The sequence below is a fragment of the Procambarus clarkii genome, chromosome 33, assembly GCF_040958095.1.
Source record: "Procambarus clarkii isolate CNS0578487 chromosome 33, FALCON_Pclarkii_2.0, whole genome shotgun sequence".
NCBI lineage: Eukaryota > Metazoa > Arthropoda > Malacostraca > Decapoda > Cambaridae > Procambarus > Procambarus clarkii.
The window spans coordinates 34,408,303-34,425,769 of NC_091182.1; the positions used below are offsets into that span (position 1 = coordinate 34,408,303).

General features: G+C 44.9%; 1 protein-coding gene across 1 annotated transcript in view; it reads left to right on the plus strand.

Annotated features, from left to right (window-relative positions):
• Positions 1 to 17,467, plus strand: part of LOC123757267 (glutathione S-transferase 3, mitochondrial) — a 37,653-nt gene that overhangs the window by 8,197 nt on the left and 11,989 nt on the right. Inside the window, exon 3 of the mRNA XM_045740802.2 lies at positions 2,281 to 2,378. Within this exon, the coding sequence (XP_045596758.1) occupies positions 2,281 to 2,378 (98 nt within the window). The remainder of the gene's footprint in view (positions 1 to 2,280; positions 2,379 to 17,467) is intronic.

The window sequence follows — 17,467 nt, forward strand, 5'->3', positions numbered from 1 at the left end:
ATCTGTGTATTCCATCTTTAGTCTCACAAAGGTCGCGAACAATTTCTTTAATATTTTGCCATTCATGTATTTAAAAGCAACTCTGAAATTGGAAAGCATAGCATAGATTCCTTGCATAATGTTCATTATACAGTACTCAGGTGACAGTTTTCTCTCTAGAACCACCCCCTAGATCTTTCTTTATCAGAATTCTTTAAGACTTTTTCTAGTAAATTGTAGGTTGTGTGGGGCCCATTATGTTGTATTCCACATTCAATAATGTGGTATTTATTCGTGTTCAATTCATTTGCCAGGTGTTGCTCCATGCACTTATTTTGTCCAGGTCTTGAAATCATCTAAGTTTCTTAGATGATTCATTATTATTATAATTATTATAATAATAATACAGCTGTATAACATAATTATTACTCCTTCTATTTGATCTTGAAGGAAGCCAGCCTCAGGTGAAAGGGGGCTGTGATGATCTCTGTCTGGAACCCGTAGGTGAGGGGCTCAGAAGTCCACCTCCTGGGGCTCGTGTGGCCCAGGCTCTGCTTTGGGAGGCTGGGGTCATTCTTGCCCTTACTGAGGTGGTTCTTCTCTGGCCCTGACCATGGCAGTCTCCTGGGTTTGGAGTCCCTGTGCCTTCTTTTACGAACTTCGAGGTTATCTCCGGTACTGGAGCCTCAAGGGCAGTTCATTGTTGCCATCAACCTCGTTTTGACAGTTCCTGCGACAGCACTGGAACCAATCGTATTGGCGTTTGCCTTTCCATTGGAGACTTTCAGCGCTGTGGAGAGAGGGGGGACCTGCTGCTTGGGTGACAGCTTCTCCTCCATATCATCCTATCCTGACTTTGCGCCCTGGAGAGGCCACTCTAGACCGACAACCGGAGTGCAACTCCATGGTCTCCTGTGACTGATGAATGCCTAATACTACTATTGTATTTATGTTACTGTTGTGTGACTAGAGTGTAGAGTGAGTTGGTTAGTAAATCTGCTATAGGTTCCTGGTGAAGGCTGCCAGTGCTGGGGTGCTGTTGTTGGTCTCACTTGAGGGAGCCAGTGACATTGGACTACCCGAGGGGTTTGCCCCCCAACAGCTTTCACAAAAAAATTGATTTTGCTGCAGCCTGCAAGCAAAGAGCAGCTCTTGCAGTGGCCTGCGAGCTAAGAGCAGCTGATGCAGTGGCCTGCAAGCAAAGAGCGGCTGTTGCAGTGGCCTGCAAGCAAAGAGCAGCTGTTGCAGTGGCCTGCAAGCAAAGAGCGGCTGTTGCAGTGGCCTGTGGGCAAATAGCGACTCTTACAGTGGCCTGTGGGCAAATAGCAACTCTTACAGTGGCCTGTGGGCAAATAGCGACTCTTACAGTGGCCTGTGGGCAAAGAGCAGCTGTTGCAGTGGCCTGCAAGCAAAGAGCAGCTCTTGCAGTGGCCTGCGAGCTAAGAGCAGCTGATGCAGTGGCCTGCGAGCTAAGAGCAGCTGATGCAGTGGCCTGCAAGCAAAGAGCGGCTGTTGCAGTGGCCTGCAAGCAAAGAGCGGCTGTTGCAGTGGCCTGTGGGCAAATAGCGACTCTTACAGTGGCCTGTGGGCAAATAGCGACTCTTACAGTGGCCTGTGGGCAAATAGCGACTCTTACAGTGGCCTGTGGGCAAATAGCGACTCTTACAGTGGCCTGTGGGCAAATAGCGACTCTTACAGTGGCCTGTGGGCAAATAGCGACTCTTACAGTGGCCTGTGGGCAAATAGCGACTCTTACAGTGGCCTGTGGGCAAAGAGCAGCTGTTGCAGTGGCCTGCAAGCAAAGAGCAGCTCTTGCAGTGGCCTGCAAGCAAAGAGCGGCTGTTGCAGTGGCCTGTGGGCAAATAGCGACTCTTACAGTGGCCTGTGGGCAAATAGCGACTCTTACAGTGGCCTGTGGGCAAATAGCGACTCTTACAGTGGCCTGTGGGCAAATAGCGACTCTTACAGTGGCCTGTGGGCAAATAGCGACTCTTACAGTGGCCTGTGGGCAAATAGCGACTCTTACAGTGGCCTGTGGGCAAATAGCGACTCTTACAGTGGCCTGTGGGCAAATAGCGACTCTTACAGTGGTTTCTGGTTACAGCCTCTGGACATAGGTTGCATGTATATTGTCTTGCTCCATATGTATATTCATATGTATTATTATTATTATTTTCTTTAATGTAAAGTATTTTTATTCTTCATCATGTGTATATGACCATTTGAATTGAATTTTTAGCATTCAGATGGTTGAACTGTAGTAATATAAAAGACTTGATATAACTGTTATCTCATATACAGGTTGGTGGGGCCAGAAAGAAGTTCAAGGTTGAATACCCAACTATGTATCACAAGACAAATGATCATTTCAATTGTTACCAGCGAGCTCATCAAAACACGTAAGTTATCATCTGAGATGTGGCAACAGTTGTTACACATTATTGCCCTGCAAGAAATTAAGTTGGAATTCAGGATCAGTCAATTTGGATATCAGTTATGATCTAGATTCGTACACGAAAGATAGTTACAAAATTTAGAGATGTCAAACTTAATAGTACAGAAGAATATAGTGGATCCTTGTGCTGTGATACTGAGGTACTTGGGAAGTATTATTATTTATGGGCAAGGTATTTTATAAAGTAAATTCATTCAAAGCAAGCTAAGGTTAGTACAGTAGAACCTCGAGTGACAACCGCCTCAAATGGCGACCAATTTGGGTAACGAATGCCCCGATCACCGACAATTCGTCTCGTTAGGCGACCGCTCGTTTGAATACCGTCAACACCACATGGTGGGATCTCTGGCTGCTTCTCGCACATTCTCGGATGCCTCCTCAGACGATGCAAATAAATTATTTTTCTTTGTTTAAAGATGCTATTGATGCTGGGATGTTGCAAAGCATTGACTTTTTTGTAGAAAAACGAAATGAATTTTTTTAAAGAAAAAACAAATGTCAAAAAGGTTCATTCAGTGTTCGGCAGGTAGGCTGCTCCATGTTTTTTAAATAACAAAAAAAAAAAATAACGAAACGGTTGAAACAATTTGAAAAACGGACAAATACCATAAAGGTTCGTTCAGTGTTTGTCGGGTAGGCTGCTCCATTATTGAGAAATAAAGGGAAAAATCCAAAACAAATGGAACACATTTGAAACACAGATAGTCATAATGGAGCAGCCTACCCGACAAACACTATAATTTTTTACAGTGCTTCCCGTGTGGCTGGAAGCATTCTATGTCTGCCAGAGAGGTAAGCGTCCCAAAACAAACCCCTATTCTGGTGAAATTATTGCTACCAAAAGCTGAACAAATGGATAGAATTCCCGAAAAGAAATGAGCAAACGATCATGACGTCACACGTCGCCGCGCCGCTGTCTGGGCAGCTTCCCCCTCCCCGGGAGGAGAAAGGGGGTCACTCTTTCTTTGCACATCTTGCAGTGCCTGGCTTAGCCCTTCCATATACATTGGATTCTCTGTACGGTACTTACCTAGTTGTGTTTGCGGGAATTGAGCTCGGGCTTTTTGGTCCCGCTTCTCACCTGTCATTCGCTCACATGCAGGTTCCTGGGCCTGCTGCTCTATCTTATCTGTGCTGGAAGCTATGTGTGGCAATACTGCCACATGTGTGCCAATTCAGCAATACTGAATGTCATATCCTTCACCACATTGCTTCCTCATGCATTCCGCTTGTCTACTACTCTGACACTGCAATACTTCTTTTCCATGTTTCTTTGGCTCGGTTGGGCTCTCATACCACCGGAGTCCCCTGGAGCGCGTGCCCCTGGGGTCCCGTAGTCAGTCTTTCTCTACCTTATCCCTTCCTTTGGGAATCTTTCATGTGTGGTCATATCCTCGTAGCTCGTACTCCTTGGTTCGGGTACTGGTCTGGTGGCGTGCCTTTGCACCTTTTTTCCTTTTTGTCTTGTGTTGGGACGTGTCACACAACTGTGTTGGCATGGCTTGTTGGGACATGACCAGCGGCTCTGTGTGTTGTTGGTCATGACCCTTTCATTCCCGTTTTGCTACTTGCCTTCTTCGTTCCTCATCTTCCTTCTACGCCCTTGTCCCTGGCCGTTGGTGCTGAGGCTTTACTTCTGGTCTTTTCTTGTGTTTTTTCGTTTTCTAACTTTATCCTACACATTGTGTGTTTTGTTTGTGCCTTTTAGCCCTCCTATTGCCAGGTTTGGGTTTCTGGTTTCCTGGCTTACCCAGCCTGTTGGCGTTTTCACGGTCTCTCGGTTCCCTTCTCTAGCATCGCTTGTTGGGACTGTCGTCTCCGATCTCCTGGTGGGCTCGCGGGCGTTGGGATGTTTTTCTGTACGGCGGACGTTCCATCTCCTCCTTTGCCGGCCTGGGTTTCTGGCTCTGCTGGCTCCGTGGTCGCATCTGAGATCTTCCCGCGGCTCCGCCTCTTCCTAGACTCGATTGGCCCATTGCAGGGCCGGTTCGGTTCTACCTCGAGTCTTTCGCCTTCTGTTGGTGGTCGGGTGGCTTCGTTGATGGTATCCCACCTGCATGCTTCTTCTTGGTGGCAGTGTGGGGTTTTTGGCGGTCCTTCCTTTTCCTTCTGTCCCTTCTTCGGTAGCTGTGTTGTCAGCGTGGTCTTGTCCTTCTCTTGGGGAGATTTGGGGCCGTCATCTTGCCCCATACTGTCGCCTTGTATCGTGCAGCGCTGGTGGAGCCGCTTCAGCTGGCTTTCGATATTGATGTTACTTATGTGGTGTTTCGCAAGCTGTCTCGTGCATTGTTTCACCTTCGGCCTGCTCTTGCGCTGCCTGAGCCGTCCTAGTCATTGGACAAAGTGCTTTTTTCTTTCTTCTCCTCGGTTTGTTGTGGCCCCTTCGGTTCAGGATTGTTCTCCAAGGCTCCTTTTCTGTTGGCATTGGTCTCTGGGGGTCGGGTTGGGGAGCTTCATGCTCTCCTCCGGCGCAGGGGTTTCTGCGGTTTCGGTCTTCCTGTTGGTTTTGTTCATCTGCAGCCGTTTCCTTCTTTTCTGCTGAAGAATGAGACTGCTGCTTTCCGGAGGGGGTCCCTGGGTTGTTGATGCTTGGTTGGTTGGGCCGGGGATGCATCATGTTTGTGTCCAGTGGCAGCTCTTTGCTGTTTTTGCACGCCATGGCTACTGTATCTAGGGACGCTTTTTGGGTTGATCCGGTTTCCCTTCTTCCCTGTTCGCGAGGTGCGGGTTTCCCAGGTCACCCGCAGAGTTCTTCAGGCTGGCCGGCCTGCAGTCGTTACCTCGTGTACGTCCCGGGGCCTCGTCGGGCATGTGTCGTTTTGGGTCAGCGGTTCCAGCCAGTTGTGGAGTGAGCAACGACCGCCTCCCAGGTAAGTCCCTAAGTTTTTCCTTTGTGGGGTAGTTAGCTCCGTGGGGGTCGAAGGGGCTCCCCCCAGAAAACCAGCGTTGAATGTAATTTAAATGCCATTTTCTAGGTGAGACCCGGAGGCTCCCCGGCATCCCTCCCTCCCTTCCCCCGGTTGGCGTTTTTTGCGTGTGTTTTGACATCCAGCCTCAGAACTGAAGGGTGGGTAGCCGGCATGAGGGGTCTGGGGCTTCTCCTTCCCCCTCCCGGGGAGGGGGGAACTGCGCAGACAGCGGTGTGGCAACGTGTGACGTCATGATTGTTTGCTCATTTCTTTTAGGGGAGTTCTATCCATTTGTTTGGCTTTTGGTAGCAATAATTTCACCAGAATAGGGTTTTTGTTTTGGGATGCTTACTTTCTGGGTGCCTGACCCGGTTGATGGCAGACATAGAATGCTTCCAACCACACGGGGGGTTTCTAGAGGCCATTGCTCCCCATGTCTCTCTGAGGGGGCCAGGTTCTGCCTCGTGGTCCCCGGTAGGCCCACAGAACTCCATACACATGACTGATGCCAAAGTCTGACATTAGCATATCAGCCTAGTAAGTCTGACAGTAGCATATCAGCCTAGTAAGCTCCGGGAACCCTCCGGGTCTCACTCAGAAAATGGCGTTTCATTACATTCAATGCTGGTTTTTTGCAGAGAATTAATTTTCGGCGCCCAGCGGTAATGTTATATTTTAAAGCCGCACAGCATGGTGGTTAACCCTTAAGTTGCGCATCGCATCATATGATGCTTTGATTGATTTGCAGTAAATTTCGCATCGCATCATATGATGCTTTGGAGTACTACGCAAGATTTATATGGCCCGCGGATACATGGGGTTCACCACACCTTCATCAGGGCTCTTGTAAACAGACGCCATTTAAAAAAAAAATTGTGGGACAAATTCCCAAGTGTTAGGGGCCTCAGTATTGAGTGAGCTACCAAGCCTGATGCACGCAGCATGAGCTCACAGCACTGCTGTTCAGCTTGTGACCACAGCATCGCCTAAAAATGCCATAATATACTTGTTCATGCTATTATGTAGCGATGATATTATTACAGAAGACCCCCGACTGTGATAAAACTGACCAGGGTTCTGATAATAGCAGGATTGTGGTGATATTTAGCGCTGTGCTCCATGGAGGGAGGAGTAATGCTGTGGGAGGGAGGGTAGTGGCGTTGTCTTCTGACTGTGTGGCCACCTTTTATTGACTGCACTCACCATATCAGCTTAGTGGTTCGCTATGGTGAACACAAATGTAGATACTTATATATAACGTGTGTATAGAGGGTATAAACAGCAAGAGGAGTAGATTGGGAGCCGCCATTTTGGTGAGGGAGGTGGTGGTGTCTGCACGACTTATCATGTTGTTTACTGGTGACCACGATGGTCTTTGGGCACCATACCAGTTTACTTGTACAAGTATGGTGAATAAAACAGGTAGATATTTATATATAATGTGTGTATATAGCGTAATAACACCACAAACAGTATTGTTGTAGGAGAAATATTAGTGCGTCTGGCCTTGAAGGCGGCCGCCACCAGCTGACTGTGAGAGTAGCTACGTCTCTCTGCCTTTACTCACCATACAAGCTTAGATGTACAGTTATGGTGAACAAAACATGTAAATACTTGTATATAACGTCTGTATATAAAAGCAAAAACAGTATGGTGGAAGGAGAATGGTGGCAGGTGAGGTGAGGGACGGAGGGAGGGAGGGAGTGGCAGCCAGTGGCGGGCTGCCACTGCCACTCAGCATACCAACTTAGTGGTTTGTTATGGTGAACAACAATGTAGATACTTATACTGTATAAAGCGTCTGTATATAGTGAATAAAAGTAAAAACAGTATTGTGGGAGGAGAATGTGGGTGAGTCAGGTGACTTGAGGGAGGGAGGAAGTAGCAGCCAATGGCGGGCTGCCACTGGCACTGCCACTCAGCATGCCAACTTAGTGGTTCGTTATGGTGAACAAAACATTCAGATACTTATATATAACGTGTGTATATAGTGTAATAACCGACAAAGTATTTGTTCACTGTTTGATGAACATAATTGAATCAACAATATGCAAACCATATTTTTGAGTACAGTGATGATTCACTCATTTTATTATATAAATATATCACACTAGACACTATTGAATAATATTACAGCAAAAAACTACGAAAAATCAATCAGAGACATTGAAATAATTAGGTAATTATCTCTTTGTGGCAACTCCGGCCTGACAGCTAGTGAGCAACAGACCGCCTGGGACACACGCTGAGTCAGCGCCTGTTTTTTGCCAGACTTCCCCACCCTATAGCAGGCAATATATGTCACTTACGATATTTTTATTATTTTTCCCATGATCAGTGAACACAAATTAACAGGTTAGGAAGAAAAAATATATATATATTTTTTTTTTTTATGCGCCTGTGGGTGTCAAATGGTATATAGCCATGTGCCATTTAAGCGTTAAGTTGCTAAGGGGTCCTGGGAAGATTTACACCCCTGTGCGCAAGAAAAAAATTATAAAATTTTGTTTCGTCTTCTAAAAATTTTAATTTGTTTTCCCTGAGCACGGAAAAACTAAAAAAAATTTGTAGGTGACATATTTTGGGCACAATAGGTCGAGGAAGTCTGACAAAATGTGGGCGTTGACAGAGCTGTCGTCAGAGGCGGTCAGCATCACCCGAACTGTCAGGTGGGAGTTGCCACAGATATTATTACATAATTATTTCAATGTCTCTGATTGATTTTTTTCTTAGTTTTTTGCAGTAATATTATTCAATAGTGTGTAGTGTGATAGCTTTATATAATAAAATGTGTGAATCATCGCTATACTGTACTCAAAAGTATAGTGTTCACATTAGTGATTCAAATATTACGTTCATAAAACAATAAACAAATAATTTTGCTGTTATTACACTATATATATATATACACACATTATATATAGGTATCTACATGTTTTGCTCACCATAACTATACAACTAAGCTGATATAGTTAGTTCAGGCACTAAGAGACATCGCTACACACACACACAGTCAGCTGGCGGCTGCCTCCCTCACTCATTCAAGGTCAGACGCACTAAAATTTCTCCCCCCAGCAATACTGTTTGTGGTGTTATTATACTATACACACATTATATATAAGTATCTACATGTTGTATGCACTGTAACTGTACACCTAAGCTTGTAGGATGCCCAAAGAGCATAGTGGCCACCCTCTACCTAGCTAGACAAGTCATGCAGACGACGTCACCTCCGTCACCCAAATGCCTCCTCCCAGCATAATCCTTGTGCTGTTATTACACTAATACACACATTATATATAAGTACAGTATCTACATTTATGTTCACCATAGAGAACCACTGAACTGGTATGGTGAATGCATTATTATTATTATTAACATCTTTATTGACAAAATTAATTACAATTTAGCCTAATCTGAGGATTTTGATAAAGTCTTATTAAAGTGAGGATAGTGCTGGTATTCACTGTCACGCAGGACAGAGGGTCATATATAAGACAATAGGTCTAAACTGCAGGCTGAAGCACATTATATCATGGTTACAGTCAATGTATGGATATGTGAAAACAACTTTCTATTGTGCACTGCCACACAAGGGCAGGGATGGGCTCATAAGTGATGCAGCTTAGAAGTAATATAAATAAAAATTGTTCTTCATTCTTTAAAATGGACAAGCAAATTTTGGATAAATTGTTAGGATGTCGTCCAGAACACCTGAGTCAATAAAATAGTTACACAGTTGGTGGTACAAGAGGCCAGGAGGTCTAAAGTCCTTTACGGTTTCACATTCAACAATATAGTGTTCTAGTGAATGCATTAAAGGTTTATCACAGAGTTTACAATCTGAGTATTCTGGTAGTGGCTCAGCCTCACCAACCTGCCAGATGTGTCTATAGCCAAGGCGAATTCGCGCAATGACTACATCACATTGCCTGGTTCGGTTACTGTGCTGACCATACAAATGCCTATTATTACAAAACTTGTCATAACTTTTAATACTGCAGCTTTCAGGTCTCTGGGCATTTCTTAATTCTTCTAAATCTGAATTAATTTCTTTAATTTGTATGTTTCTAATAATTGCATTAGATAGTCCAAAGCCATAATCAATGTTTTCTTTCCTGCAAGCCTCATTGACCAATTGATCTACAAAGTCATGTTTTCCAATTCCAACATGGGATGGGATCCACACAAATTTTATACAAGAGTTATTATCATCGGCAAAAATTACATTCCATTTAATATTACAAGCTACTTCCAACATACATTGTGATGGGTTATTTAAGGACTGCAGAGCACTTTGAGTCACAGAAAATAACTCCACCACCATTGAGCTTAAGGTATTCAGTGGCTAGATAAAGGCCCAATAGCTCGGTCTGTGTCGTGCTTGCCCAGTTGTTCAATCTCTGTGTACTAGAGATGATCATTTCATTCCCTTTATATACTGCACATGCACAACCTGTTCTACCAGTGCCTAACTGCACAGAGCCATCAGTAAAGGCATAGGATTCAGTCGTTTGAGAATTTGAAGATGACTGTCAATAGCTTCTAATGTTATACATCTCAAAATGTCAGTGTTATACATTTGTTTTACACTGATGGGGATATAATGCAGAGAGACCTCCACATCTTTCCAAGGGGGAATATAGTGAGCAATTTTATCAGGATTAAGAGACACATTCAGTTTCAGAAGATTATAGGCACAACAACTGAGCCACACACCGTCAGATGCCGAAGAAATATAAGAAAATTCACTTTCGCAAACAGAGTGGTAGACGGTTGGAACAAGTTAGGTGAGAAGGTGGTGGAGGCCAAGACCGTCAGTAGTTTCAAAGCGTTATATGACAAAGAGTGCTGGGAAGACGGGACACCACGAGCGTCGCTCTCATCCTGTAACTACACTTGGGTAATTACTCTAAGGTAATTACACACTGTAGGGAGCTTTTTGCGGCGGATTGAGGGAACAGCCAGAATTGTTTAGAATGGATCTCAATTTAATTTGAATAGAGCTGGGGGGACCATTATTTTTCAAAGTTTTGGCGCAAAACATAGTACTAAGTAGAACTATTCTTTCGTAAATGGAAGGTAAGTTTAGTTCCTTTCTCATGTTAACAATAAGTTGTTTCAGGTAGCTATCCAACTGTCCTAGACAGTTCTAGGACAACCCAGGATGATGCGCATGTCATCATTCTGTACTACATCTAGGCCTTGTAATTGTTTAGGAGAAAAATTAAGAAGATGCAAGGCATAATAATCAACAACAGATCGTATAAAGGCAATATAAAAACTACGAGCATATTTCATGTTAATGCCAAATCCTTTGCCAACAAGAATTTTGAGAGGTTTAAGACGCTCAACTAGTTTTTTGCGCAGGTTGCTGACGAGATTTGTATCATTAACCTCGACTCTAAGATATTTATAAGACTCACAAGTCTCCACGGGCACTCCATTAATAGTATAGTTAACATGAAGAGAATGGGGAATAAGAACCCTTGTTTTATCAACAGAGATTATGAAGCCACATTCTACTACTTTTTTGGAGAATGCATCAAGTAACACTTGTAGCCTTGGTTTACTGTGTGCCATAATACAAATATCATCAGCATAACATATAACAGTTTCCGTAGGTTGTACAGGTATGTCATGGATAAGTTTGTGCGTAAGTATATTGAAGAGCATAGGGCTTAGGACACTACCTTCTCCCTCTGTCCTTCAGCATTACTCCTCCCACACAGCACTAATTGTCACAACAATCCTGCTATCATCACAATCCTGGTCATTTTTATCACAGTCAGGGGTCATCTGTAATATTGTCATCGCTAAATGAATATGAAAAACACATAGGATTGGCCTAGATGCAAAGGAAGTAGTTAAGCGGTACTCATCGGTGCTTACCAGTACAGTATAATAAGAAGAGTAAAGTGTTCCTATTATAAGAATAGATTCAAAGAAGCAAAAGGCAACATGAAAAGCACATGGAGAGCCATCTCTAACATTCTAGGAGCTAAACAACATTCACATAACAAGATAAAAATCTCCAAGAATGGTTATACACCTACAACAGATCTTGAAACAGCAACTGAATTTAATAGCTTCTTTTCATCGATTGGTGCTAACCTTGCCCGAAAGATCCCACAGACCCAGACACATGTTATCACATATCTTTCAGGTAGCTATCCAAACTATCTTCTCCTCTCACCGATCAGCCCTACAGAGGTTGTGTCCATCATACACTCACTAAAATCCAAAGCTGGGAACATTAGTGAAATACCATCCATGGTATACAAGAGTGCCTCCCATGCCCTTGCACTTCCCATAGCATTGCTGTTCAATAAATCTCTAGAATGTCATACCTTCTCTGACATCCTTAAAAAAAAAGAGTAACACCAGTTCATAAAGGAGGTAACATGGCAGACATAAATAATTACAGACCCATATCAAATCTACCTTTATTATAAAAAATATATGAAAATTTTTTTTACAAATAGCTCTACTCCTATCTCGTAAAATTCAATATACTAAGTCCCTGTCAGTTGGGCTTCCGCTTCCAAAAAGAGTACCAATGATGCAATTGTTAGTCTGCTTGACTTAATCTACTCGGCCCTTGACAAAAGTGAGTTTCCAATTGGACTCTGACCTGAGAAAGGCTTTTGATACTGTTAACCATAACTACCTCTTACTTAAACTCCAACATTATGGAATCCGCGGCCTTGCCCTAAACTATATCCGATCCTATCTTAGTGACAGACACCAATATGGGGCCATCAATGACGTAACCTCTCCTACTCTACTACAAACCGTAGGGGTGCCACAAGGCAGCATCCTAGGACCTCTCCTATTTCTTATATACATCAATGATCTGCCTAATGTCTCTAACATGCTTAAACCAATTTTGTTTGCTAATGATACTACTCTCATCTACTCTAACCCCAACTCATTCATATTAAATAATGTTGTAAACAATTAACTAAAAAAAAGTCCACTTGTGGATGTCAACCAACAAACTTACACTAAACATAGAAAAGACCTACTACATCTTATTTGGAAGCAAATCAACAAATGCAATTCAGCTTCAGATAGATAATGTAAACATTAGCAATAAAAATGATGGAAAGTTCTTTTGCCTATACCTAGACAAGAGACTCAACTTCAGCACCCACATTCAACACATAACTAAAATGGTTTCTAAAACTGTTGGTATACTCTCTAAGATCAGATATTATGTACCCTACTCTGCTCTCCTCTCACTCTATTATGTACTTATCTATCCATATCTTACTTATGGTATCTGTGCTTGGGGTTCAACCTCTGCAAACTACCTCAAGCCCATCATCACCCAGCAGAAATCTGCTATCAGGATAATAACAAACTCTGCTTTCAGACAACACACAGCTCCCCTGTTTAAATCCCTAAACATGCTAAACATAAATTCACTCCATACATTCTCTTGTGCCTATTACATTTATTAAACCCTTTTCTGGGGGGAGCCCCGTCGGCTCCCCGGAGCTATCCCAGGCTGATATGCTAATGTCAGACTTTGGCATCAGTCATGTGTATGGAGTTCTTAGGCCTACCGGGGACCACGGCCAGAACCGGGCCCCCTCAGAGAGGCAAGGGGAGCAATGGCCTATAGAAGCCCCCGTGTAGTTGGAAGCATTCTATGTCTGCCATCGACCGGAACAGGCACCCAGAAAGGTAAGCGCCCCAAAACAAACCCCTATTCTGGTTAAAATTGCTACCTAAAACCGAACTAGTGGATAGAACTCCCCAACCGAAAACAAGCAAACTAGTGTGACGTCACATACTGCCGCGCCGCTGTCTGCGCAGCTCCCCCCTCCCCGGGAGGGGAAGGGGGAGCCCCAGACCCCCCGCGCCGGCTACCCACACCTCGGTTCTTGAGGCTGATGCTATAGGCGATGGTCGTGTGCTCTGGCTCCGGTGTCGCTACTGCACTGTGCTTTGTGTGTGGTGTTAGTTTTGTGGGTGCGAGAGCCAGGAGTTATCTTCAGTACTCGGGCTGCATGCGCCTAGGGCTGCCTTCCCTAGGTGCCCTGTAAGTACTGCCCTTGGGGCTTGGGGCCACCTTCCACAGGCTACTCGGGGTCTGCCTCTGCTGGTCCGTTTTACCTTTCGGTTTTTCGGGCCGCCTGTTGGGCTCTTGGGTGTTCTGTTCTCCCTTGTTACCGGCAGGTAAGAGGCAGTTTGCACTGGTAGGGGCGCAGGGTGCTGCTCAGCTTGTAATTCCCGACATCGCGGCCGGCTCTGTTCCTTGGGGTTCGCTGTCCTCTTGCGGGGTTTTGTTTTTCTTTTTGTTTTTGCCTGGTGGGGGGTTCTGTCATTTTATTCAGTTTGTTTTTGCCCTTCCACTGTTCTCCTCGGTGGCGCCCCCTGCTAGGTCCCCGTGAGTGTACACGTCTCTGGGGTTCAGCTTTAGAAGTTTGCTTGGTTTCAGGTGCTGGTTGCTCGGTGTCCGAACCCGAGGGTTTTTCCCGCGGCTCCGCCTCTTTCAGCAGATCGGGCCGGTACGTCACGTAGCTGGTTCGATCTTCTCCTCGAGTCTTCGCGTATGGTTTTTTTGACTCGAGTCTATCATCATCTCTATGGTGATCAGGTGGCCTCCTTGTTGGTGTCCCACCTGAGGGCTTCTTCTCGGCGGCAGTATGAAGTTTCCTGGCGGTCCTTCCGTTTCTTTTTGCGTCTTCGTCGTGTTAGCTCTTTGTCTGTTCGGGTGGTCTTGTCCTTCCTCTCGTGGTTGTTTCAGGACCGTCATCTTATGCCTAACACTGTCGCTTCGTATCGTGCGGCGCTGGCGGAGCCGCTTCAGCTTGCTTTCGGTATCGATGTTACGTCTGCGCCGTTTCGCAAGCTGTCTCGTGCATTGTTTCACCTCCGGCCTGCTCATGCGTCGCCTGAGCCGTCCTGGTCTTTGGACAGAGTGCTCGCTTTCCTTTCATCTCCTCGTTTCGTTGTGGCCCCTTCGGTCCAGGATTGTTTTTCCAAGGCACTTTTCTTGTTGGCTTTGGCCTCTGGGGGTCGGGTAGGGGAGCTTCATGCTCTCCTCCGGCGCAGGGGTTTCTGCTCTTTTGGTCGTGGTGATAGTTTTGTTCGTTTGCAGCCGTCTCCTTCTTTTCTGGCGAAGAATGAGACTGCTGCGTTCCGGAGGGGTCCATGGGTGGTTGATGCTTGGTTGGTCAGGCCGGGGGTGCATCATGTTTTGTGTCCGGTTGCGGCGCTTCGCCGTTATTTGCGCGCCACAGCTTCTGTGTCCGGGGACGCGCTGTGGGTTGATCCGGTTTCCCTTCTTCCCTGTTCGCGGGTTCGGGTCTCTCAGGTCGTCCGCAGGTTATTAGGTCCAGCCAGCCTGCGGTCTATCCCCGTGCCCATGACGTTCGCAAGTTCGCGGCTCTTGCTGCCGTCTTTGGGAATATGTCTTGGTCTGATATTCGGGCGCGGGGATTTGGCGGTCGAACAGGGTCCTGGCTGCTCGTTACCTTGTGAATGTCCCTGGGCCTCGTCGGGCCTGTGTTGCTTTGGGTCGGCGGTTGCAGCCAGTTGTCTCGGCTTCGAGTTGAGGGGTGAGCGACGACCGCCTCCTGGGTAAGTCCCTCTTTTTCTGTCTGTGGGTAGTTAGCTCCGGGGAAGCCGACGGGGCTCCCCCCAGAAAACCAGCGTTGAATGTAATGAAACGCCATTTTCTGGGTGAGTCCCGGAGGCTCCCCGGCATTCCTCCCTCCCTCCGGTCGGCGGTTTTTCGCGTTTTTGACATCCAGCCTCAAGAACTGAGGTGTGGGTAGCCGGCGCGGGGGGTCTGGGGCTCCCCCTTCCCCCTCCCGGGGAGGGGGGAGCTGCGCAGACAGCGGCGCGGCAGTATGTGACGTCACACTAGTTTGCTTGTTTTCGGTTGGGGAGTTCTATCCACTAGTTCGGTTTTAGGTAGCAATTTTAACCAGAATAGGGGTTTGTTTTGGGGCGCTTACCTTTCTGGGTGCCTGTTCCGGTCGATGGCAGACATAGAATGCTTCCAACTACACGGGGGCTTCTATAGGCCATTGCTCCCCTTGCCTCTCTGAGGGGGGCCCGGTTCTGGCCGTGGTCCCCGGTAGGCCTAAGAACTCCATACACATGACTGATGCCAAAGTCTGACATTAGCATATCAGCCTGGGATAGCTCCGGGGAGCCTCCGGGACTCACCCAGAAAATGGCGTTTCATTACATTCAACGCTGGTTTTTTTTACGTGCAAACCCTGTTCTGAAACTCTTCCTGGACAGATGTAATAGAACACATAATCACCACACCAGACATAAATATCTCTGATATCCCTAGAGTCAAACTAAATTTGGGTAAACACACTATGCAAATAAAGGGACCTAGTCTATGGAACTCACTCCCCAATGAACTGAAAAGCTGTCCAACTTTTGCCTTATTCAAAAATAAAACCAAAAGTATCTAATTTCATCTTCATAGTCTTCTACCTAGAGCTTCATCTTCACACTGTTTCTAGTGCTACCCAATCCCCCATTCTTTGTACCTAAGCCATATTCTTCACATTGTGATCTTAGATCATCTGTTATCATGGTGTTGTATTTAGTGCATATTCTACTGCATTATTCCTTGTAATGATCCTCATATTGTGCTTCAGTGATCCAATGTATAACCCTGAGATGTTTTCTTAATTGTACTTAAGATTCCTTGTTCATTATTATGTATTGTTATTACTGTGTATTGTTCTGATCTGCTTTTGTCAGAAATTCTTGCATTGTACCTGTAAACATTTTTTTTTTTGACAATTTTACTGTAATTATCCTACTTAAAATCATCTGTACTTGTAAAGTAAAGCTGTAAAGTACCTGTTAAACACTTTTTATCAATTTTACTCTTATATATCTAAAACTCTGTTAGTTTAAGGACTTGCCCAAAACGCTATGCGTGCTAGTGGCTTTACAAGATTGTAATTTCAACTCAAACTGTATGTTCTCTCTTAACCCCCAATGTACTTTCTTGTATATAAATAAATAAATAAATAAATAATAGCAGTTACATATTTATGTTGACATTTTTAGGTGATGCTGTGGTCACAAGCTGAACAGCAATGCTGTTAGCTCATGCTGCGTGCACCAGCCTTGGTTGCTCCAACAGTACTGTGGCTCTCACACCGGAGAATTTTGCCCACGATTTTTTTTAAACACGGCGTCTGTTTACAAGAGCCCTGAGGAAGCTGATGTGAACCCCGTGTAGCCGCGGGACATTTATCGTGCCTGGCACCCTATGGCGTATATATATACGCCATGCGCACGGTGGGACATGTTACTCATGGCGTATATATACACCCCATGCGCAGTTTAAGGGTTAAAAGAAAGAAGTATTCTTGTATTATTTAGAAGAATACAACTCACCAAAACATCTGCCTATGTACAGTATAACAATTACACATGTTAATATGATAGATATCCAACAATAAACATTTGGATAATTACATAAGTACTGTATTTACATATTTGGCATTCATTAGCATTATGCAGTCTGCTCATCCTTCTGTATTCTGTTGTATTTTGTTATTTTATCATAAATCTGCAGTAATGTTAGGTGTGTTAGGCATAATTTTCCTTCCCTCAAGTTGTGATGCCCAAACCACACACCAGAAGATGAAGAAATGATGACGTTGTGGTCCATCCTGGACCATTATCAAGTCTTGTGTGAGCTAGTGGGCTAGGACAGACCAAAACATCGTTGTTTTTCATGTTCTGATGTGTGGTTTGTTCTTCATATCTTCAACCATGTTATTGTGACTACCTGTCTTTCCTCAAGCTGCTTGTTTCTTTACATACCTAATACTCTCTAGGTGTTTTGCTATGCTTATCCTTTGTAGGGGATGCTTGTCAGTGACACTAGTCTGAAGTTAAGTGCCTCTTCCCTATCAAACAAATAAACAAATTCTTCCATATCAAACTGTAAACAAACGAACAAATTCTTTTAAAATTGCCGTGAGCTTGTTGTTCCCATCTTCCCTGCTCATATGGGGAAAGGGGGAAGTAGTTCACCGCCTGCTAGGATCTGAGCCATCAGTTCTGTCGCTAATGTAGTGGTTCCTGTGTCATCTTTCTTCTGAACTGGCTCCTCTGTCTAGCC